Source organism: Notothenia rossii (genome assembly GCF_949606895.1).
Source record: "Notothenia rossii genome assembly, chromosome: 5".
NCBI classification, from domain to species: domain Eukaryota; kingdom Metazoa; phylum Chordata; class Actinopteri; order Perciformes; family Nototheniidae; genus Notothenia; species Notothenia rossii.
This window is the reverse complement of record NC_136903.1, coordinates 13,425,250-13,447,543: the sequence shown is the minus strand read 5'-3', so window position 1 is coordinate 13,447,543 and position 22,294 is coordinate 13,425,250. Positions and strand designations below refer to the sequence as shown.

Here is a 22,294-nt window from a genome sequence, read left to right as displayed (position 1 = left end):
CGCCAACATAAGGGAATTCTTGCTATTTTCCAACCTGTTATTGACCGGACACCAAATCTATGAAATGAGGAAAATAGAATAAATCCTAAAACTAATCTGAAGTTACAGCCCTTCAGCTCGCTTTACCCTGATCTGCTGTAGTTGTGTTGCTGATGACCAACTTAAGATGAGTCCTCAAACTGCCAGCCCGGCTCATGGCAGTCTGAGTGCTGGTATCTGATTGGATGTGTCAGTCACGCGGCAGCAGCATCTCTTCGGCGTATCATCTGTTTTGCCCGCCCCCCTGGGCCAGAACCGCTCAGCACCAGATGCTGGTTGCCCTGAGCCGTGCGTGGTGGCGCCATGTGTCACATCTCCCTGTCCTGTCATGCCATGTATAATCCCCCAGGAGGAGGACTCGGTGCCCCCACGGCCACCCCTACCCCAGTCCTATGAGCCCAAACCCCCCAACATGCCCTCTCATACTGGTGTGCGTCCTTCAACCCTGCACCGGCCGGAGGACAGGAAGGCCAATCACAGGAACGGCACGCACAGCGTAAGCTTGGTGACCTTTGGTTGACCCCGCCCTCTTCCATGTCATCACACGTCGCTGCTCGCTGTGATGGTTCCTCTTTCATTTTGACAGACATCTCATGGTTTTTGAGTTTCTTTTGGTTGTATCATACCCCCTTTTTTTCCTTGACGCCATACCACCATCATCCTCTTTTTTCAGTTAACAGGATGAAGCCTTACTCATGTGTCTTTTATTTATTTATTTCAATTGAGTTGCCTTCTTGTCTTCCTTTTCTGTGTGTCTGAGTTGAAAAGTAGTGATTTTTTGTGTTCTGTCCTTTGTCGCAAACTGGGCCATGTCTGACTGCTGCCTCCCTTTTTCTTTTGGCTGTAAAAGGATGTGCGTTTTCTTCAAGTTCAAGCTGTCAACATTTTATTCGTCTAGATGGCCCAGTCTGTAAAAAAACATCCTTTTGTACAAAAGGATGTGTTTTTTCCGCAGCCTTTGAAATCATTCTGCAATAGAAAATGTTTTATAGATCACTTTGGAATCAAATTTGAAGTCACTGTGTTTTGAACTTGGTCTTTCTTTCCCGATGGCAGGGCCCGGACTACAGGCTGTATAAAAGTGAACCTGAACTCACCACAGTGGCGGAGGTGGATGAGAGCAATGGAGAGGACCGATCTGAGCACGCTGATAGAGAACATTCTGGAAACAAAGGTACATTCTGCCAAGTACTATGATGCAAAATACTGATAATTGCAGTTTTCTATAAAATTATAAATTGTATTTACACTAACAAAATCTCAATTAGCCGATTAAATGATTACTGTGTGACCTCATAAACTTGTTTTTTAGCGCTGATGGTTACCATGGTATTCACTCAGGCATCTGACACAGAGTATAAATACAATATCAGCCTTCTCCAAAGCATTAGGCTTGGCCAGGACATCACAAAGTAAATCTCATGGCAACCCTAACTTGGCGTGCAGGGGTTACCGTAGATACAGTGGCATTTACCCAGAGCCAGCCATTTGTCTGGATCTATGTACACGGTGTAAATCCAAAATGCTGCCCAGGTTTGAATATCAGTGCTGGGATCATTGACTTATTACAATATAAGTCGACTTTGTTGAAACCTCAGAGTACTTAATATTTTCTGTGAAAGGGGGTTAAAACAGCTGACACAGCGTAATGCAGGAGTTCTGAAGTTGAATGATTACACTGTAGCTCTTCTCTTGTTCCACACGGACACACAATCAATATTAGCAACCTGCCGATGCTGCAAATGCCGCGGGAAGTTCTGTAATTGTGAGGAGACCGTACTGAAGGCCAGATTTGACTTCACAGGGTTAAGCGTGGAAGGTCCTTGAACTTTTGGGTCCTTGAGAAGTCTTGATTTTGATGTTTAAGAAAATGTGGGAACCCTGATACTGCTTTTTTCACGTTATTCAAACTCAGTTTTTACATTAACATTATTTTACCTAAACTTCAATACTCATCAAAAAAGCACTGTGTTATGATGAGCAAATGCTCTCTCGTTGAACCATTCTGATCACTGACTTTACCTGCTAGGGATGTCCTACCCAGTGGGAATCGTCCCACCCAGGACCAGATCTCCGGTGACTGAATCTTCTTCAATACATTCATATGTCACCTTAAGGAAGAGCAAGAGGCCTGACCCCAGGACGGTGAGTCTGATAGAAAGTCTACATTGTTTTTAAGAACGTTTTAAAACTTCGTACACATCGCTGACACATATTGAAGTCTGTTGTTTGTAACGTAACTTTCTAATCTAAAAAGGGCTAAACTGTCTAGTGCTTATTTTCCTAAATGAAAAACCATCTTTTTCTTTAACTAGTAGAGAAGCAGTCATTATTGATGTTTGCCCTTGTTTTCTTGTCTTGTTATGTTATCATTGTAAGCTGCAAACTGGCCTCCACTTAAAATGAAATTACTCCCCTCCTAATTGGTTGTTCTGGTTATTAAACTCTTGGTTGAAAGTTAGCATGTGGAAGAATACGCCGCTCATCACGTGACCATGGTGTGACTCATGTCCCTAAAACCAGCCGCTCATGAAATGGATGCCAAGCTTGGTTTATAAAGTTTCCAGCCTCAAACACTATCAACCTAAATATACTTCCCATGTCATTACTGCACCACACTGCAGGGTGTGTCCTCTTTTTAGAGCGTCTGTATGTGTTTGGAAATATTGTGGATGGACGTATGGTATAAATGAACCCATAAGAACTGTGTAGAAGGTCAGCTGCGCACACATACAATACTGAAGTCATAACTGCAGGCCATATAGCTTGCAGTTGAAAGGGAGTGTGTCACAGGCCTTCACAGTCCACTTGGATAGGAGCCTCTTGAACAATCTGGGCAGTGGAGGCTGCGTCCCCGGGCTCTGGACTGAATCCAGATCAGCCAGAGCCTCCAGCATGGCACAGACCTGAGAGTGAACAGCTTCTCTTCACTTCACTAACCATCATCAGCCTCTTCTACTCAGGCATTAACAGCCCCCCCCCCCCCCCAGCCTCTCTCAGTGCACCCGTGTGTGCCAGCAGGAGTGTGTGTGTGTGTCTGTGTTCACAGTAGCCAGCCAGTTTCTAACAGAGTGAACATTAAAGAGCCATTAGCTCAATATTGACTTCTTGTTTAAAGAAGCAACATGTTTGTTCTCTTCTATTGACTGAGAAATTGCAATTACTCGTATTCAAACTGTTTTCAACAATACTTTGTATGCACTGCAGAAGCATTATGAGATCCGACCCGACCACAGTATGACGCTACTTAGCTACACACCCAAACTGTGGCTTTGCGTAAAAAATCCCCTATTTGTCTCTAAGCATGCTCCAGTGTTATTAACTTGTATTTATTGTGTTGTTTGTGTCCCTCTGTGGTGTGCATGTGTGTATGGCTGTCCCCTCTGGCTAACAGGAGCGTCCTCACAGCGCGTTGGAGCAGCAGCTGTCTGCAGGGGAGAGCGGCCGGCCCAGGATGAGCGTGGAGGAGCAGCTGGAGAGGATCCGCCGCCACCAGCAGGGGACCCTCCGGGGGAAAAAGAAAGGCCACCACATCAGGGGGGGCAGCCAGGAGCCCACTCGCAGTCACTCTTTCACTAAAGAGAACCATTCTCGCAGCACGCAGGTATAGGGAGACTTCTACACCTGCACAAGTTCAGAGTATATCAAATGCTGAAATCAGGTGACTCAACCCCTCTGCCCTCCCCCTCTCTTCCAGTCACAACAGAGGCGTAGAGAGGATGTGATGAGCTTTGACATCGAGGCGCTGGAGGCCTCCATGAGGCAGCAGGAGCTGGTGCTGGAGCAGGAGACCCCGGCCGAGGAGATCGCCCGTCTCAAAGAAGCCTCGCAGGCGGACCACTTAAATATGGACCGGGAGGTGAGGCACAGCAGTTGGCTGTCTTACTCATCGAGAGGAAGTGGCAAAACCCTGCAGGCAGGATATCTCTCAAAAGGGATATGCAGAACACTATATCTTTCATATGCTGCCTATATGTCATACACCCTTTGGTGCATGCCCTTTGGTGCATGCCCTTTGGTGCATGCCCTTTGGTGCATGCCCTTTCTCCTGATTAAATCAATAAACTCCTTACAGCTTGTTCCTATCTTATGTCTTCACGCAGCAGAATGTCTTGCATTAAGCATTACTTGCTCTAGGACAAAGCCTTCGGTGATGCTCCATTTTGTTATTCGACATCCAAAATGTGGAGCCGCCTCCTCCTCTTTAGTGATACTGACGAGCATCTGATGTTTGTATAGTCATGTCATTTTCTGATCGGCATTCATTCGTCTGAGGTGTGTTGTATGAATTGTTCTCTGTGTTGTGTTCCTCCAGCTTTCAGTGCCTGACAAAGTGCTGATTCCTGAGCGCTATGTGGAGTCAGACCCCGAGGAGCCTCTGAGCCCGGAGCAGGAGGTTGATAAGCAGAGGAAAGTTGATCGCATCAAAGCCCTCATTGCCAAAAACAGGTAAAGCCATCATCATGATCTGTTTGGGCTGATAACTTTCTACAAACAAGGACCGGGCCTCTCAGAGCTTCGATGTTAACAATATAACATGTTAAGGATATTCGGACAATGGACTAGCTTTGCAGATGGGCACTGATATCTCCCAGCTGAGGTCAGGCATGAAATCCCTTTTTAGAAGTGAGGGGTAAGTTTGCGGTCATATCGAGAACTCCCCATAGAGGGCTCAAAAGAGGCCATGATGCTCTTCCCATGCAGATCAGTGGCTTAGATTTTGGGAAAAAGCTCTGAGCCACAGTGACATTTTAATCTAAATGTCAGCCCTCTTGAATTGATTTAAAAGAGAGCGCCCTTCTGTCCTGGGGTAAGGGTGTTATTTCCCGAAACTATGTTAGTCAAAGCTGTAAACTGTCCGGCAGTGGCTCAGTCAGTAAGGGATTGGACTGGGAGCTGTAGGGTTGCCGGTTCAAGTCCCAGACCAGACCTCAAATATGAAGTGTGGACTGCTACTTGGAGAGGTCCCAGTTCACCTCCTGCCCTGCTGTGGTGCCCTTGAGCAAGGCACCGGACACCCCCCTTCCCTCCTCACTACAATAGCTGCCCACTGCTCCTAGTACTAGACTCCTGGTACTAGGATGGGTTAAATGCAGAGAACACATGTCACTGTGTGTGCTGTGTGCTCTGCATGTGTGACCATTAAAGAGCGCTTCATCCCTCCTAATTGTGTGTGTGTGTGTGTGTGTGTGTGTGTGTGTGTGTGTGTGTGTGTGTGTGTGTGTGTGTGTGTGTGTGTGTGTGTGTGTGTGTGTGTGTGTGTGTGTGTGTGTGTGTGTGTGTGTGTGTGTGTGTGTGTGTGTGTGTGTGTGTGTGTGTGTGTGTGTGTGTGTGTGTGTGTGTGTGTTCCCCCAGTATGCAGAATGTGCTGCCTAGCTTGGCTCTGAGCCCCGAGGAGGAGACTGAAGTGGAGGTGACAGCGCAGGAGAAAGAGAAGATGATTAATATCTCCTACGAGCTGGCAGCAGAGGCCTCCAAACGCAGCAAGCTGGTAGCAGGTACATCTCTAGAGAGAATGTGGGGCGGGGGGGGGGGGGTGTTGATGAGAGTAATGCATGTGATGAAACAAAAGCAAGTGTCAGCCTGCTCGCAGAGATCACTACTTTTCATTGGGGATTATTAAACTGCAGCTGCTTCCATTGTGCATGGGTCCAGTCATTTATCACTGTATTATAAATAGCTCTTCATTGTTTGTTGTGTTTGGCCATTAAGCTACTGATGTTGTGTTGTCATTGTGTGTGTGCCTGCCTGTTCCACATGTTGCTCTGTTTCCTTGCAGTGAAAAGCCTGTCGCCCTCATCCCCATCCCTACCACAGTCTCCTAACACACCCCAACTCACTGATGGCTCTCACTTCATGTGTGTGTAGTGGCTCCAGTAAGGCCTTCATCAACCTGTTTTGTCCTTACTCACAAATCGAAAGTGTTCTCAGTGTTTCATTGTTGTTTTTGGGGAGCATGTCAGAATAATGGGATTGATGATTAATTGTAGGAACATAAAAGAGGGGGAACCGTTGTGATGTGTTTTTTTATGTGTTCTGAGTTGTTGAAGAAAAATACATTTGTCCTTAATTGTTCCTGTGTACATCACTCAACTCGATGTATCCCTAGGGGCCTTGTTTTTTACATTTAACACCATTTCTTGTTATATAATGAGACTCAAATGACTGCATATACAATCAGTGGCCACTTAACAACCCAATCCAATTTAAAGCACAGCTCAGCTATAAATTCTACCTTTTAACTTTATAATGAGCAATGTCGGTTGAAGATTGGAATGTCTGGATTCAATTAGGGTATGTCTAGTGCTGGCAAGGATATTAGAAAAACATCTCATTATAACGCATTCTGGTACTAATTATAACCGCAGTGCGTAAATATAGAACTCAATTAACACCTTACGACAATGTCAATAAAAACTCAACTTTATAGGCATAACAGATTAGAATCAGAGTCAGAATACTTTCTATATCCCATGGGCAAATAAGGTTTGCTCCTTTTTTGAAAATAAATTATTTCAACAAAAATATGAAGTTAAAGTCAAAATGTGTCAAAAGAAAATTAGAATACAAATATTTATATCAATGTAAGAAGTTAAGTAGAAATGTGCACATTGTACTTATATTACAATAATAAATGTGTAAAAGGTGTATTTCACAATATATACAGTGGTGTAGTATTAGTAAAGATATTAGTGAAGAAAACCAGATTATTGCTTGAAATGTAAAGTAGGGCTGTGCAATGAATCCTTTTTGAATCTCGATTACAATTTTGGATTGCAACGATTACGAAAACAACGTAATCGAAATAAAACGATTATTATTATTTATTTGTGTTTTCAGTATCTAGTGTTGAATTTTGGGCATAATATGACCTTTTCCCTTATTTAAAATGTCCCCTTCTCTATCTGCAGCACAGGCCCTGGCCTCAGTAAGAACATACACATGAAGGAAAAAGCAGTGGAGGTGTAACAGGTCCCTGAAGACTTCCCCATCAGCACAAGGCCCCAGCCTGCAGAGAGAGAAAGTGCCCACTCTGGACTTCTGTATGCTCACTGTGACGTCTCAAGCCACCAACAACATTTTCTCTGTGACATTTTCTTTTTTGGGCGCCAGCTTTGATTTTGTTCTTGTTGCAGTTCCATTTTCAGTTTTTACAATGCTTTTACGCTCGTTCTTATTATTTATATGGTTTTATTAGGTTCTTGTTTGGAAAGGGCCATCGTCTGTCTGTGTATATATATGAGGCTAACGGACTGAAGGCCTGTGAAAAAAGTGTTTAGGCCACATTTTTCATTCATGTTTCACCACCTGTCCTACAAGGTTTCAAAAACACATCATTTTTAGCTCATTTCCATCTTTTATAATACACGCAGATTGTTTTGCAAACATCGGTAATTACCCAACCATCCATATTTATCCGTTTATTGTAAAGAACATTTGTTGATACTAAAGATGACTTTATAAGAGATGTAGATCCCTCCATTATAATATACGGAGGAGCCACTTTATTGCTACAGACAAAGATTAATTGTAGTTTTCCTGTTTCTGGGTTGTAATTATTTAAAAAGGGATCTTCTGCAGTCCCTGTCGCGTTGTTGCCGACGAGTATGTGAATGTTTAAGTCACTCTATAATGTCTTTTTTTATTGCCGAGAGATATATTTAAACTGAGAGAAGGAAATAAGAGTTTGGTTCTATTTTATGACATGTTGGTTTGAAGTCTTGGAACTAAAAAAAAAGATTAGCACATCTGAAAAGCAATAAAGAGAGAACGTTTGTGGATCGAGGATTTCTTTTTGTGTGTGTGTACAAAGTGTAATTATCAGAGGTTCACTATGTATATAATGTACATGGTATAGCAGGATGGAAAGATGTATCCAACATATGGTTACGGACTAGATTTGATTTGAAAATGTTCATATTCCATCTGTTTTATATCATGTTAAATAAATGTTGCTGTTCTTAACAAGCGGTTGCATTTTGTTATTTACCACACCTGCAGTGGACAAGCTGAGAATAAAGCTACTATGAGAATGACTATCATATACATTTAATTTAAAAAATCCTGAGAACAGAGTCATGTAAAGTTAGTCTTTTTCAGCTTTGTCTTTTACATAACTCTTGATTTGCTCACAACAGGAGTACATTAATGTAGAAATTATAACAAATGTATCCTATATTCAAGTTACAAGGTCTCTGTTATTACCAGAATGTTATGCTCTAATAGATTAAGAACTGAAATAATCAGCTTACTCACAAACAATTAATTGGTCATTTGTGGGGTACATTAAGAGGAGAAAGCGACATGATTCAGTCTACCTTGAGGTCCTTAGTATGAATGACAGCCATCTTAAATATAGAACTGTGGCTCCCTCTTGTGGTCAAAATTAGATATTGTCAAAGTTAGGTACTATAGTTTATTTCATTTCATTTCAAACCTTTATTTATCCAGGTGTATCCCATTGAGATTTTGATCTCTTTTTCAAGGGAGACCTGCTATCTATGGTTATACTGTATTTTACAGTTACTCTTGGAGACCTTATCTTTCCCAGTGCCCAAGTTGGATGATTAAAGTTTGTTTGAAAAAAACAAACGTAAACATAACCTTTGTTCCTGAAATGAAGAGCATTAGTAGCCTTTAATTATTACCAGCAAATAAAGTCATCCGAGAAGGCTTTACTATAGCACAGCAGATGCTCCGAGTCCTCAGAGAAAATAAATTAGTCTTTATTGTAAGTAGATGTACTCTTGGGGTGGTTGACATAAAAATCAGTCGTATAAGCAATAATTGCAGCATAACAATGAAAGGCAAAGGTTCATATTTGGTTTGCAGGGACAAACGGTATTATTCATACAACATGTGTTTGTCTGAGGGTGATGTTTGGTGTCTGATTTTGATACAAAACAAAATCAAATGTGCATTATTTCTAAATAATGCTCTCTTGGCCTTAATTGGTAAACGTTTGCTGTATTAAACATGGGCTTCCATATTTAAAACCCCGCTGTGTGGTTTTGGAAACACATGGAAAGTTTAAATACCATCGCCAGCTTCACCTCCTCGTGCCGCCTCTGACCAATCAGAGAGCAGACAGCGTGTTTGACCCCGCCCTTCTTCTGCAGAGGAGCGTTTCTGGGCGCCACGGGTGAATTTTAATACCGAAAGTGTCACACGGCACGTACGCTGCCGAAATGTCTGCTGCTGTCCCAGAAGAAACACCCGAGCTGAGTGTTGAGAGCGATGCACCGCCCGGGGAGACACAAGGCAACGGCGAGGAGACAGAAAATGGCCTTACCGAGCCGGATAAAGAGGATCCGCGCAGTAGCGTAGAACCGAAAATGGAAGGGGTGGAGGCGGAGGCCAGGGAAGAGAAGCCCGCTGCAGAGAGACAGGAGGCAGGCGAAGAGAAGCTCGCTGCAGAGAGACAGGAGGCCGAGGCCGAGACCGAGGCCGAGGTGGTGACAGCCTACAGTGTTGAGGTGAACCAGGGGGAGACAGCCGTAGAAGAACCGGAGCTAAAGCTAGAGGAAAAACCAGAGGAAAAACCAGAGGAAAATCCAGAGGAAAAGCCAGAGGTAAAGCCAGAGGAAAAGCAAAGCCCGGAGGATGGTAACAACATACCTGCTGCCAACGATAACGCAATAAAAGACGCAAAGGAGCAACCGGGACAGGTAAACTGCGAAAAGAGCAAAGCAGCTTGTGAAGACGGGGAGAAGCCCGGCGGCGGGGGCGGGGAGCTGGACGACAAGAGGCGGCCGAGTGTGGAGATCTCATCCTCGGATGGAGAACCGCTGAGCCGCATAGACTCGGAGGACAGGTTGGTGTGAGACACTTCGGGTTTTCTTGACCAGTGTTTGGTGTAATTGGGTTAGAGTAGCATGGATAGTTTTCCTTTATCCACGTTTTTAAATGAGGAAAAAATTGGCTAATTAGAGAATTTGTAGTTAATAGGTCAAACGATGAACACAATGTTGGCTACTCAACTATGATACGAGCGAAAACGGCAATTTAATCACACCCATCAATCATTTTCATAATTATTCGAGCATGGTATTAACTATATATATATATTATATGCATATAAGATAATCTTTTTTGTTTCAAATATTCAATTTTCAGTTTATGCTGGTGGACTTGTGTGAACTGCATATTGGATTGGTTTAAAAATAGTTAAGGTCAAACACCCAAGGAAAAGTGACTGATGTATTGAAAAGTAACTCCACTGATTCCATTAGTAAAACTGCTGCCAAAACTGGGATCAGTAAGGCCTACTGTTTGGATTTGTGACGAGTAAATTATGAGCCCTTTTGTGGTGTTGAAACTCCAGTAAATGAGTAATTTCGTGGTAAACGCATGAAATCCAGCGATGTAATTGATTTGGCATAAGTGATGAAGCGGTGGCATGCATGGAAAATCTGATTCAGCTTGATGGCTTTCACGCATAGTGGCTATTTAATTTTGGCTTGCACCTGTTCTCCACTGCTGTGCAAAGCCTGATCCTTACTATGAAGATGTTCTTGATGTCCTTAGCACCAGGTTTAAAGGTCCCCTATTATACTGTTTTTCATCAATTTATTATAGGTCTCAGATATATACAAAACATGTCTCTGAAGTGTTTGGCTCGAAATACCAAACAGATTGTTGTAGCATCCCATAAACCCCTCTGTTTCAGCCCTTTTTCAAAAGAGCTGATTCTCTGTCTTTTACTTTAGAGAGAGATTACTCGGAGAGATATTTGGTTAAAAATAACACAATGGTGCTCTAGGAGGAGATTCAGGTGATAAGGTGTGTGTGTGTGTGTGTGTGTGTGGGGGGGGGGGGGTGTGTGTAACATTGGTTGGTTATTGGCTAATGGTTACACAAGCCAAAAAATCGTTATGACATCATAAAGTGGCCAAAATCTGATCAGCTCACTTCAGACAGGTTTTTATATAAATGGATCAGGACAAAAAAGAGCAAATCTTTTTTCCTGAAACATTCAGAATCTCTTTACACAGAGGGGACACATGCTTAGACATGAACAAGTGGATTTTGCATAATAGTGACCTTTGACACAAGTTGGACTCTATTCTTCCTTCTCCTTCCTCTCCACACTCTCTCCTCTCCTTCAGTATCAGCAGCACCCTGATGGAGATGGAGAGCACGGTGTCCAGTGGGCGCTCCACACCTGCCATGATGAACGGACAGAGCAGTGCCAGCTCCTCGGGGGTGAAGACAGTGGGGTACCCCTGCTGCTGGGACCTCTGTTCTCAGTGCTTCAACTCAAGTCCTGACCTGGCAGAACACATCAGGGCCATTCATGTCGACGGGCAGCGAGGAGGGGTCAGTATACTTTCAACTTTTGGACAGGCTTCGTGTCGATGTCCTTTTATTGTGTCTGACAGGTAGCCAAAACAAGATTAGGTCCCTTTTTTTCAGCCTAACATTAACTGTTGAAATGCTTAAGACAGTTTAATGATTTGATTAAATTGGACTAAATGCAACCATTGAGTTCATATGTCTGTAGGCATGGGAACTACTTTCTGTGGAAGAATTATTCCTTTTTAAGAACTGTTCCCAGTGTGCATTATGTATATAATTTAAGAAATATTTCAATCTCTTTCTGTGCAAGATACCTCCTTATGCTGTCTTGTCATCTTACAGTACCTCTGTATCTGTTGATTTGTATTTGTTGTCCCCCAGGTGTTTGTGTGTCTATGGAAGGGTTGTAAGGTGTACAACACACCATCCACCAGTCAGAGTTGGCTCCATAGACACATGTTGACTCACAGTGGGGATAAGCCTTTCAAGGTAAAGAAAAAAAGTAAACCTTGCTATGATAATATGTTGTTATATTATATGAGTAAAATGTCTAATATCAGCATCTATCTAAGCTATTATCTCTTGGAATAAAACCACATTGTACATTTTACATTTATATAATCTGTTCAATATTTAATATTCCATCTGTCATTATATTTATATGTATGTATGTATGTATGTATGTATGTATGTGTGTATGTATGTATGTATGTATGTATGTATGTGTGTGTATATATATATATATATATAATACCTTGTTAAATTCAACATGTATATTTTCTACTTTCTTGTTTATTTCTTTGAATTGTTATTGTACAATGTCTTTTTATGCTGCTGCAACGCAAACATTTCCCAAATTGGGATCAATAAAGTACTTCTTATCTTATCTTATCTTAGTTGTATCACAAATACATTGTGGTGGCCAATCATTTAACCAGCGATCAGACCTGTCAGTCCATGTGGGGCCGTGAGAGAGTAACAGCTCCAGCACAATGCACAATCCCTTACTCATACCCGATATAGGTGCTGTCAATTTAAACTGATTTCAAATGTGGTTTGAAATATCAACCTTAAAAATTCCCTGTGACAAAAAAAAACACAATTTGAGGACTACTTTGGGGTTGTAGTTCACGTCAGGACGTCGCCAAAAAAGCTATTTGAGAGCCAGATTGATGGCATCTTTCAATAATACATCAAAGTACCTACAGTAGTACCAGCACTTGTTCTGCAATGCAATTGACTCAAATAAATGGTGTTATTCCTTTGTTTATAAAGTTTCCCTGTGAAGTGACAGATGTACCAATCATCCTCTGCCTCTGTGCTCTGCTGCAGTGTGTAGTCGGTGGCTGCAACGCCAGCTTTGCCTCCCAGGGGGGGCTAGCTCGTCACGTCCCGAGCCACTTCAGCCAGCAGAGCTCCTCCAAGATGTCCAGCCAGGCCAAACTCAAGGAGGAGTCCCCCTCCAAGGCTGGGCTCAACAAGAGGAAGAAACTCAAGAACAAACGCAGGTGCTCCCTACGTACGTACCTACCTAACACACACACACTTACTGTTTTTTAAATGTTTCTTACTTCCCTCTTTTCTTCATGGGAAAGGATTACAAGCTGAGTGCATTTTTGAGGCGCTGCCATGTTTGTTGCTGCTAATCTCCCACATCTCTTTTGTTGGAGAAGCTAGAGCTGGACACCAAGCAAGCGAACATACACTTGTAGCTGGACAGATCCCCCCCAAGGGCAACTCTCCGCATTTCACAGAACAACTTTTAAATAGAATTGCACCGTTTCACTCTTTGTACGCGATGTGCTCAGGTAGAGAGTTATACTTACTCCCTGGTAACATGTTTTGCATCAGATGGCCTCTCTCTGCAGTATGCAAACCAAGGCATGTGTTATACTTCTACACTTACTGCACTAGTAATCTTAGTGCTAGATGATTTTAAAATACGTGTGACATGAAATCATCTACATTTGAATTTAAGACGAATAGCATTTTGCTGAATTCATGAAAAGCAAAAACCATCTATTACCATAAATCCTAAACCTTATGTTAACAATTAAGAGACTGCACATTTTTTTAGCATATTTTAGAATATTAACACATTTGTTTATAGTTGGTGCAAACTGTTTCCCTGGGCATAACTTTTAGATTGAAAACCTCCTTGAACATTTAAGAACATAATCAGAGACTCAAAACCTACTTGAGGTTATCATCCATCCAAGTAAATGTCCTTGTTTTTCAATCCAGCTGGAACAGGGACCCTTTTAGACTCCTTAGTGTAGCATTCAAGGACACTCTTCACATCTCAGAGTTGATGGTTGAATGCCAAAAAGCATTTCATTCACATAAACCTGGTGAAGTTGTTTCACACTGCGGTGAATTGGCTGGAAACATGCTGGTAAACAGGGATGAGTCTGATGTTTGGAATACAAATGTATCCATCTAAAGGCAGTCCTTATATCAAGGGTTTGCCTAAACAATAGCCGTACATTTTCTAATCGAGTGTCAGTGAGATCCTGTGCAGAGACCCGGCCGGCTGTCATCAGTTTGTTTGGCTTAGGAAAGGTACAAACTGAGGGAAATGACCCAGAAGTATTTAAGTGGCAGCCTTAACAATAGCCGGTCTGAATCATATCTCTTTTAGCAGAGGATTCGCTGGACCATCCTTTACCAAAGAAAATATGAAAAAGCCATCCCGCAATTTCTTAATGTAGCAGTACGGCAATAAATGACATCTGCGCTTTAATTGTTTACAGATGGGAATCGTTACTTTAATCATACAGCATTGAGAAATAGAGTTGCTTTACATAAGCCTTCTGTAAGTGCAATCATATTCTTTTCACGACAGTTGTCTTTTTTACGTCCTCCTCACACATTCTCCTTCACATCGTTCCCTGACTTCATGACGTTTTCCATCGTGGTTAAGATAACATGGATAGGAAAATACATGCGATGGGGTCATTTTTTAACTTGATGGCTCACTTTACAGAATCATAAAAGGATATACTGTTCAGAAAACAATAGAAGCAAAAGGCCTTACTACAGTAAATGATGATCCTGTTTCTGCTAGCTTGGTTGTTTTTGCCCAAATAAAGCCAATGTATGAGACTGGCAAGAGTTTTCTGTTTTTAATGTTATACTTTTGGAATACATTTCTACAAAGTGCTTTGCATAGACCTCAGTTTGACTTTAGTTGGTGCAAAGCAACAATGAAAAACCACAATGGAATAGCATTTTAAAGCAATTAGATGACTTTGACGTAGTTACGGGTTGTTATAGAAAGAGTTGGAAAAGCCTTGGAATTCTTATATATTGAACCACAGTTGGCGCCCTTTGTGTTTTTGTTGCCTGACTCAGCTCTCATCTGACCTCTCCTCCTCCAGCGAGGCCGCATGACTTCTTCGATGCCCAAACCATGGACGCTATCCGCCACAGGGCCATCTGTCTGAACCTCGCCACCCACATCGAGAGTGTGGGCAACGGCCACAGTGTGGTCTTCCACAGCACGGTGAGTCTGTGCAGCTTCATCACTTTCTGGTAGAGCTTTTTAATGTTCAAACGCAATGAGTAGGATATTCAGAGACAAGGGTTAAAGGAGGCATTGTCTTATCCTTTGGAGAAATGATCAGATGCATTCCTTTGTAGGTAAAAGGTGAACTGTACAACAGAAGTTCAATCAGTCCTAAGAAATGAACATTAAATTGAATGCTGATAGTCTTGTTTAGCTTTAATATAACATGCATTTAAACCGCTGAGATTTGTATGCCTCAAATCACCAAGGTCTCAATAATAATAATAATAATAATAATAGATTTATTTTGTTAGCGCTTTTACAGGTGCTCAAAGACGCTTTACAGATATAGTGACAAGAAAATATCTTAACAGTTTATTTTTAATTGTTCTTAAACTTTACATTTTCTGCCTGGTTATTTACTTTGCACGGTCGTTTTCACATAACTTCACCCTTTGTGTTTTTTCCAAAAGTATTTTATTTAATGTCATTTTCTTTTTAGACAGCAGGGGGCGGGAGAGACTCACAATCTGAAAATCTCTTCCGTGCACTTGAAATGAACCTTGTGAATCGCCCAAAGGCTTAATGTTGTTTTTCTGTGAATCGCGCTTCACAGGAAACACAATTGCTTTGTTTTTGTGTAGGTTCTCTCTCCATTCTGAGCCCAGTACGTGACACATTATTAATGAGCTACAAAAATTTGTTTGTACCTAAATAATATCATTTCAAGTGAAGCATTCAATCACTGAGAAGTAGATAATGATGATAATAATTGTTTGAGTAATAACATGTATGTAAAGTAAGGTTAAAGTAACAGCAGTATGGAAAATCCTTTTTTTTTAAAAAGGCTTTTCTTGTGCCCTTCCACTAGAGAGCGCTGTGTCTCCTGTACAAGACCCCACATAACACGAGGCTAAACAATGAAAGGGTCATCATCCTCGGTTTCTCAGCACATTTGTATTATTTTCTGTATACTCTTATAGAAACGTACTCTTTAGTCATTTGCAGTGATTGTATGTACACTGGCTATCCTAGTACATAATGTGGTCTGTTTCTCGCTCTCTGCAGAGGACATTAGGAATTTAGTATTTTTGTTTCCAGATGTCTGAACTCATAAATGATGTGCTTTGCCAATATAGCAAGGTCTTTTACAGGTATTACATATATTTATCATCATATTATTACATATATTAAAATATCACAATATGACTGATCTATTCAATAACAGATAGTTTAACAAATCAAACGTGTAGAACAAGGATCTAAGAAACCTTCATACAGTAAAGGAATATATTGTAACATTCAATTGAACTGGTTGCAAGTGCAGTATAGTAGTAATGATGATATTCACTCAAACGGATACATTGTGTGTGTGTGTGTGTGTGTGTGTGTGTGTGTGTGTGTGTGTGTGTGTGTGTGTGTGTGTGTGTGTGTGTGTGTGTGTGTGTGTGTGTGTGTGTGTGTGTGTGTGTGTGTGTGTGTGTGTGTGTGTGTGTGTGTGTGTGTGTGTGTGTGTGTGTGTGTGTGTGTGTGTGTGTGTGTGTGTGTGTGTGTGTGTGTGTGTGTGTGTGTGTGTGTGTGTGTGTGTGTGTGTGTGTGTGTGTGTGTCCAACCTGCGGGTTATACATGTCTCCAATGCATGCATGCACATTTTCATCATGCAAATAGATCGCCATCTCGTGCATCTCTCTCCCTTTTTAAAAGATTTCCACTGTTAATAATTTAAGCATTTCTGAAATGTGCAGTGTTGAGCTTCTGTTTCTGTTCCCTTTCAACTGGATTCTGCTCTGCTCTGCTCCCTTTAAACCTCAACTGCTCACCAGCAGCCAAGAATTTAAAAAGAAAAGTAAAAAAAAAGGGGAAGATAAAGCTTGGGAAGAGGTTAAGAGAGGTAAACCGCATATTTGGACACAGACTGAGAAGGAGGAAGAGCCGGCCAGGGGGAGGGAGAGAAACAAATGGCTAGAAACAGAGACTTGGAGAGAAGGGACGAGGAAAAGGGGGTTAAGTGGAGTTCAGGGTCATGGAATCGGAAGGAGATCTGGCCAGTTAGGCATACATTCTCCTCTCACTCGTCCCTGGAGGGTTGTGGTGCAGAAGGACTGCGGCGCTGCGTCAGACCCCGGGCCCCAGCGGACCCTCCCAGGCCCGGGGAGAGGGAGCGTAGCTGTGGGGGCTCTGTGGAGTTTAACCAGTGGTCCTGCTGACACTCCAGAGTAGCTCAGTCATGTTTATGATGGGATATTTTTGTTACTGCGCCAATCTGCGTCATCCACAGCTTGACCCCCTGACACTAGACAGGCACCCAGTTTCAGCAGGCCCTCCCTCCCCCTGCTTTGGTCTGCACTGCCTTGTTTAGCGGCCACGTTAATATCCACAGTTCACTCCCTCCTGCTCTCTCCTACCTCCCTCTCATGCGTCTATAGAGGATTAAGTTCGGTCTCTTAAAGCACCAACTGCCCTCATCAAAACACTCAGCTCACACTTCATGCTGCTTAAACACAAGCACTTCTTCATCTTCAGCCTTTACACACATGGTCATGGCTTATTCAAGTGTAGCCTATGTTTGTGATTATTAACCCGGTGTTGTGAGGAGCCCGAGGGCGCAGGTTAACAGCTAGGCTTTTTTAAATAGAAGGGCAGTAAAACAGCTGCCTGTGAGTCTAAGCTGAGTAGGGCCGATAGGAGCACAGGCCCTGCTGTTCAGGCAGAGTTGTCTCTCCTCCCTTGTGTGTTTCTATGGTGGATCAGCACAGCCAAGCCTTGGTGGGAAGCTAGAAAATGGAGGCATATACATGAAAACAAAATGCAATGACAAAGTTAATTTACGAGGCGAGTTGTGCTCATGCTGGGAAGCAGTTTCTGCAACGTCTAAAGATTTATTTGGAAATGTCTGTAAACAAAGGATAACAATGTTTTGATTGGCAGATTAACAAACTGCAGTCAAGATATATTATTTTTATTGCTTTATCTGACAGTAGAAAGTGACTGATACGTTTTTTTTGTTAATGAAAATAAATAAATGAACAAAGTGCGTTACGTTCTCTGAAAATCCAGTGGATGTGGGAAGGTACAATACAATAAAAATGATCAAGGAAGTCTGAAGTATAAGCAAAGGTTAGGACATTTATTAACAACTGAAATATAATTCACAACCAAAAACAGACCTCTTTACGAAAGCCAAAACTTAAAGGGAAATTGTCTAACTCAAATCAAAAGCTATCACACAAGCTCTGCTGCAGGATGATATATGAGAGAGAGAGAGAGAACTATTTTGCTCCTTCGCATGGTTTAATCAGCCCAAGAGTCTTGGGAAAGTACTGCAAACCTAGCGATTTGCACCATTTATGTAAGTGAATGCACAATAATTCTTAATATGAATGGACTGAACATAATTATAATGCATAATGAACTATACAATTTGAAGGTAAAGTGGCTTTTTGGAATTCAAACATTGGGAAAGCTAATCAGAAACCAGATGTCCTGTATACATGGCAGAGAAATTGTAGTTCATGGGGAACACATTCAGGTTTTCTTAATCGCCCTAACTGATCAAAGGAAGACTTTAAATTGATGTTTAAGAAATCTGGTTACTGCAGAAAACTCACTGACCCTGTTGAATTGTTGTATGTGAACTCACTGATGGAGGACTTTGACTTTGCATCTAACTAATGACATGAAACTGCCCATTGCACCTGTCCAACAGGACGTCAATGTCGACTTCATTGACACTTACAGGGAAACAGATGGAGAACTCACATTTTGCCTACAAAGTCAGACCTTATTGAACACATTTTATTTTTGTAGGGAAGGGTTTAGATTACACGTCAACAGTACTTTTGTTAAAGTGTGAGCTGCTCAAGTCATTGTTTTGTTTAATCACTGGTTCTGTTGGCACTGCCTCTGTGATGCCTACTTGTTCCCTTTTCCACTCCGAAGATGTTTACGCTTGAATACTGCATAAACAGACAAGAGGCAACAACAGTGTTGATGTGCCAACTTGGCTATCTAAAAAACTTCTCACAGACAAATATTGATGCACAAATCCAACAACACAATTCATATCTGCTAACAGCCTTAAAGTGCACATATGCTATTTTAAGGCATATATTATGGGTGTCAGACATAAAAACATGTCTATGATGTGTTTTGCTCAAAATACAAACCGATCATGCATTTTAGACATCCCTCATATCCCTCTATTCCAGCCCTGTTAAAGAAACGTGGATTTTGGGTCCTTAGCTTGAAAAAAAAAAAGAGGAGGCGGAGCTACTGCCTGATCAGAATTCTACAGGAGATAAAGTTACATTCTGCTGTGATAAAACGCCATCCTGTTCTAAACCACATCAAGGATTATTTCTGAAACAGTATGGAGCTCAAATGCTTTTTCTCTTGCGGCTTTATCACAAGGCGAGTTCCTTTTTTTTTTTTTTTATGTGCTGCTTTTTAAACACATGTGCTCACCAGTACAGGTTAGCTCTGAGTGTTAGCGAGGCTAGCTAATGTAAACAAAAACAAGATTACGTCCAAAACAAGTCAGGCATTGTTTCTGATAGCAACTTTCTGTGGGTCGTCCACCATACGAAGTTGCGTAATATCGGCAGCAAATCTGTATCCGCTCGTTGTAGGCCTACCCTCGTTTTTTAAAGATTTGGGTAGGCATACGGAGGAAAAGAGAAAGGGTTTTATTTGCTGACACTGCGTGAGTTCCCCGACACACCGGGGACACATATTTATGTATAAAATACATCAAAAAGTGCATTTTGCATGATAGGTCCCCTTTTAATATTTCTTCCAAAAAGTCCATCAAAATGTAGCTAAACTTGTTTATACCAGATTGCTTTATATCTGGATAGATTTGCACATTTATTGTTGCGCCTCCAGTAGGCTACACACAGCAACATGGCCAGAGGGTAGTTTCTAACAGTAGTGTAGAAAAAGTTTCTGGAAGAAACAAATAATATATGTTTGTGCTTTGTGCTAGGCAGAAGACAATAACTTGGACCTTAAAATAACAAAGGCCAAAATGGTCTGACCATAACGATACATAAAATGAATTAAGGATCCAAAATCCTCAAATGAATAGGCCTACACATTTTTGCGAGAAACTTTGAGAGATACGGAGGAGAGTGATTCTAGGTCTCTGCCTGTGTCTCTTGTCTCAGTGGAGTCTCTCCCTCCTGTCCTCAAACCAGTTTCCATCAAAGCCTCAGCCGGTCCCTCGAGTCACAGAAATAATTTCAGATATTCATGTGCGTAAGCGGAGTTCTTCACATGTGAGCTCATTCCCTTTTCCTAAAATAGACATTCCTAAGACAAAAAAAAAGCCAATTGACGCAAGAGGTTATATCTCTGGCTATTTTTGACACTCCTGGTTATTTTTCTAGCTCTACTTTCCCCTACTGACAATATTTGTGTGAATACCGACCAGTTTTACTATAAACCAACACAGCATGATAGATGAAATGTTATGGGTGTTATGAGAGGGGCCAACTATTCAGGAAACATAGTATCTTTTCAACTGTATTTTCATAGCAAGAAAGGCTCTAAAGTGTGCGTTTTTTCCAGATTAAATATTTAGAAGTTCAACCAGGTGGCAAAACACAGATAAAAGAAGCACATCTTGCCATGTTCCTGCAGAAAACATTCAAAAGAAGTGTCGCACTGCTGTCTAAAGTGTTGAAATGCTGGTGCTGACACAATCCACAACAACAGTGACTTGTTTATGGCGATAACTGCTTTGTGTGTAGCCCATGTCTATCTATTTGGCACTCGAGAATGTCAGCTCTGATAAGCCGTTCTCAGTTAAGTCCAGATACCGGGGAGATATCTAAGTTTAGTCTGGTTTTGAATTCCTTGCTCTTACAGCATGTTGCAGAGGAATTTGGGATAGATCCCATTGAAAATAGAAATCTCACTGAGCTCTTGCATACATAATTAAGAGTGCTCACATTTCTTATTAGGGTAATGATCAGCCAGTGTATCACTTGGTGAAATGTTGAAGCATGTAGCCTCATTATACATCGGAGAGATGGGGCCAGGACAGGGGCATGTCTTTGAAGCCTGTTCTCTACAGACAAGAGAGTGCTGCAATAGGAGCCAAATGCAACACATTTACACATTTGAAGCTTGTAAAACCACTGTTAGCGGTCTAAAAATTAACCATAGTATCTTAGGTTAATTATATACCTCTGTCTATTTGTGGTGGGGCTCAATTGGTGAAGGTCTTACTTCTTACTTGGCAAACGAACTGAGTAACTTACTACCTATCTAAGCACTTATTGTGTTTTTTTATTACTCATCTTGTGTTTGTTTTTGTGTGTTCTCTGTGCAGGTACTAGCAAGAAGGAAAGAGGGATCTGGCAAGGTGAAGGTCCTCCTGCATTGGACACCTGAGGACATGTAAGTAAAACGTCCCCTGCATTAACCATAGATATCCATACAATTGACTTCAGCTAGCATTTCAAAAAAAGTTCTTCAGGTTAGTGTTCACAATCAAATGCTGATGTTTTGAATTAGTTTATCATTATTACTTTGAGGTGCCAAAAGACAAGAATTTGGAGAGTGTATTGAATATCCCTGTTGCTGTTGTTGTGGGTTGTAGCTTTATCCATGTAGGGGAACTGCTTAAGGTACATTTGAAGTACTGCTTAGTATATAGAGGTCATGGGTTTGTATGCAGGCCAGCTATAAACAGTTTGAGAGATTTGTAGATAACCTTTAAAATGTCACGGATCTACAAGCAGGCAACTCACCATCACATTTAGAAATCTCCTGCACATGCTTACCATGTAAAGCCTGTGCCTGTCACACAATCATTTCCTTTTTGAGCAGCACGGTCCCTGCGTGTGCACGTGAACATCAACAATGTACATGTATCTCTGTCTGATTTACGACTCTCCTTTCCATCCCGTTGTGAAAACAACATGGTGGCCTTCCTCCACAGCAGGGCTTGCTATAAATCCTCTCACCCTTCCTCTGTTGGCTGATCCAATATTTGTTGTGCTGTGTGAAAGGATTCTAGGTCCTGTTATAGTGCACATCACACCCCAGCTTGAGACCCTAGGGCTTACCTCAGAGGAAGCTGAGGGCAATACTGATGATGATCCGCCAACATCTTCTCTCTGCGTTATGATATCCATGTTCATATTTTCAGAAGACTGTACCATTAAAATCGGTCTCTGTCCTTCTCCGGTGTGGCACTGCTTTTCACCATCTGCTTTGCTTCGTCTCACTCGCATGATCCACTGAAATGTCTTTATAAACGGTGGTGCAGCAACCAAAATTACTTGGAGGTTGAATTTGTTCTTTTTTTAGGCTCTCCAATCCATATTTTTCTTTAATCCCAGTTTTAGTAATTAATGCCCATCCCAGTATTTGGCTGTAACGCCTGGACCTCTCACCAGGCTCTGCCAACTTGAGGTGGACATTGGCCGCACTTTCAGTCCC

The 22,294-nt window shown here is 41.8% G+C and overlaps 2 protein-coding genes across 14 annotated transcripts in view; both read left to right on the top strand.

The window, feature by feature from the left end:
- Positions 1 to 8,007, top strand: part of plekha5 (pleckstrin homology domain containing, family A member 5) — an 80,879-nt gene extending 72,872 nt beyond the window's left edge. For 6 of the 11 annotated variants that reach the window (XM_079683569.1, XM_079683566.1, XM_079683565.1 and 3 more), the window contains 9 exons: positions 389 to 535; positions 1,096 to 1,213; positions 2,069 to 2,184; positions 3,434 to 3,643; positions 3,737 to 3,898; positions 4,355 to 4,488; positions 5,395 to 5,537; positions 5,819 to 5,915; positions 6,951 to 8,007. In XM_079683569.1, the coding sequence (XP_079539695.1) occupies positions 389 to 535; positions 1,096 to 1,213; positions 2,069 to 2,184; positions 3,434 to 3,643; positions 3,737 to 3,898; positions 4,355 to 4,488; positions 5,395 to 5,537; positions 5,819 to 5,907 (1,119 nt within the window). In that variant the 3' untranslated portion in view covers positions 5,908 to 5,915; positions 6,951 to 8,007. The remainder of the gene's footprint in view (positions 1 to 388; positions 536 to 1,095; positions 1,214 to 2,068; positions 2,185 to 3,433; positions 3,644 to 3,736; positions 3,899 to 4,354; positions 4,489 to 5,394; positions 5,538 to 5,818; positions 5,916 to 6,950) is intronic. The other 5 variants (XM_079683562.1, XM_079683568.1, XM_079683567.1 and 2 more) reach the window with 2 other exon arrangements.
- A 1,104-nt stretch (positions 8,008 to 9,111) lies between these two features.
- LOC307040582 (zinc finger protein aebp2-like) overlaps positions 9,112 to 22,294 on the top strand; it is a 21,354-nt gene continuing 8,171 nt past the window's right edge. Inside the window, exons 1-6 of one of the 3 annotated variants that reach the window (XM_079683558.1) lie at positions 9,112 to 9,853; positions 11,157 to 11,358; positions 11,719 to 11,826; positions 12,670 to 12,845; positions 14,692 to 14,842; positions 21,180 to 21,247. In XM_079683558.1, the coding sequence (XP_079539684.1) occupies positions 9,228 to 9,853; positions 11,157 to 11,358; positions 11,719 to 11,826; positions 12,670 to 12,845; positions 14,692 to 14,842; positions 21,180 to 21,247 (1,331 nt within the window). In that variant the 5' untranslated portion in view covers positions 9,112 to 9,227. Of the gene's footprint in view, positions 9,854 to 11,147; positions 11,359 to 11,718; positions 11,827 to 12,669; positions 12,857 to 14,691; positions 14,843 to 21,179; positions 21,248 to 22,294 lie in introns of all 3 variants that reach the window. The other 2 variants (XM_079683557.1, XM_079683559.1) reach the window with 2 other exon arrangements.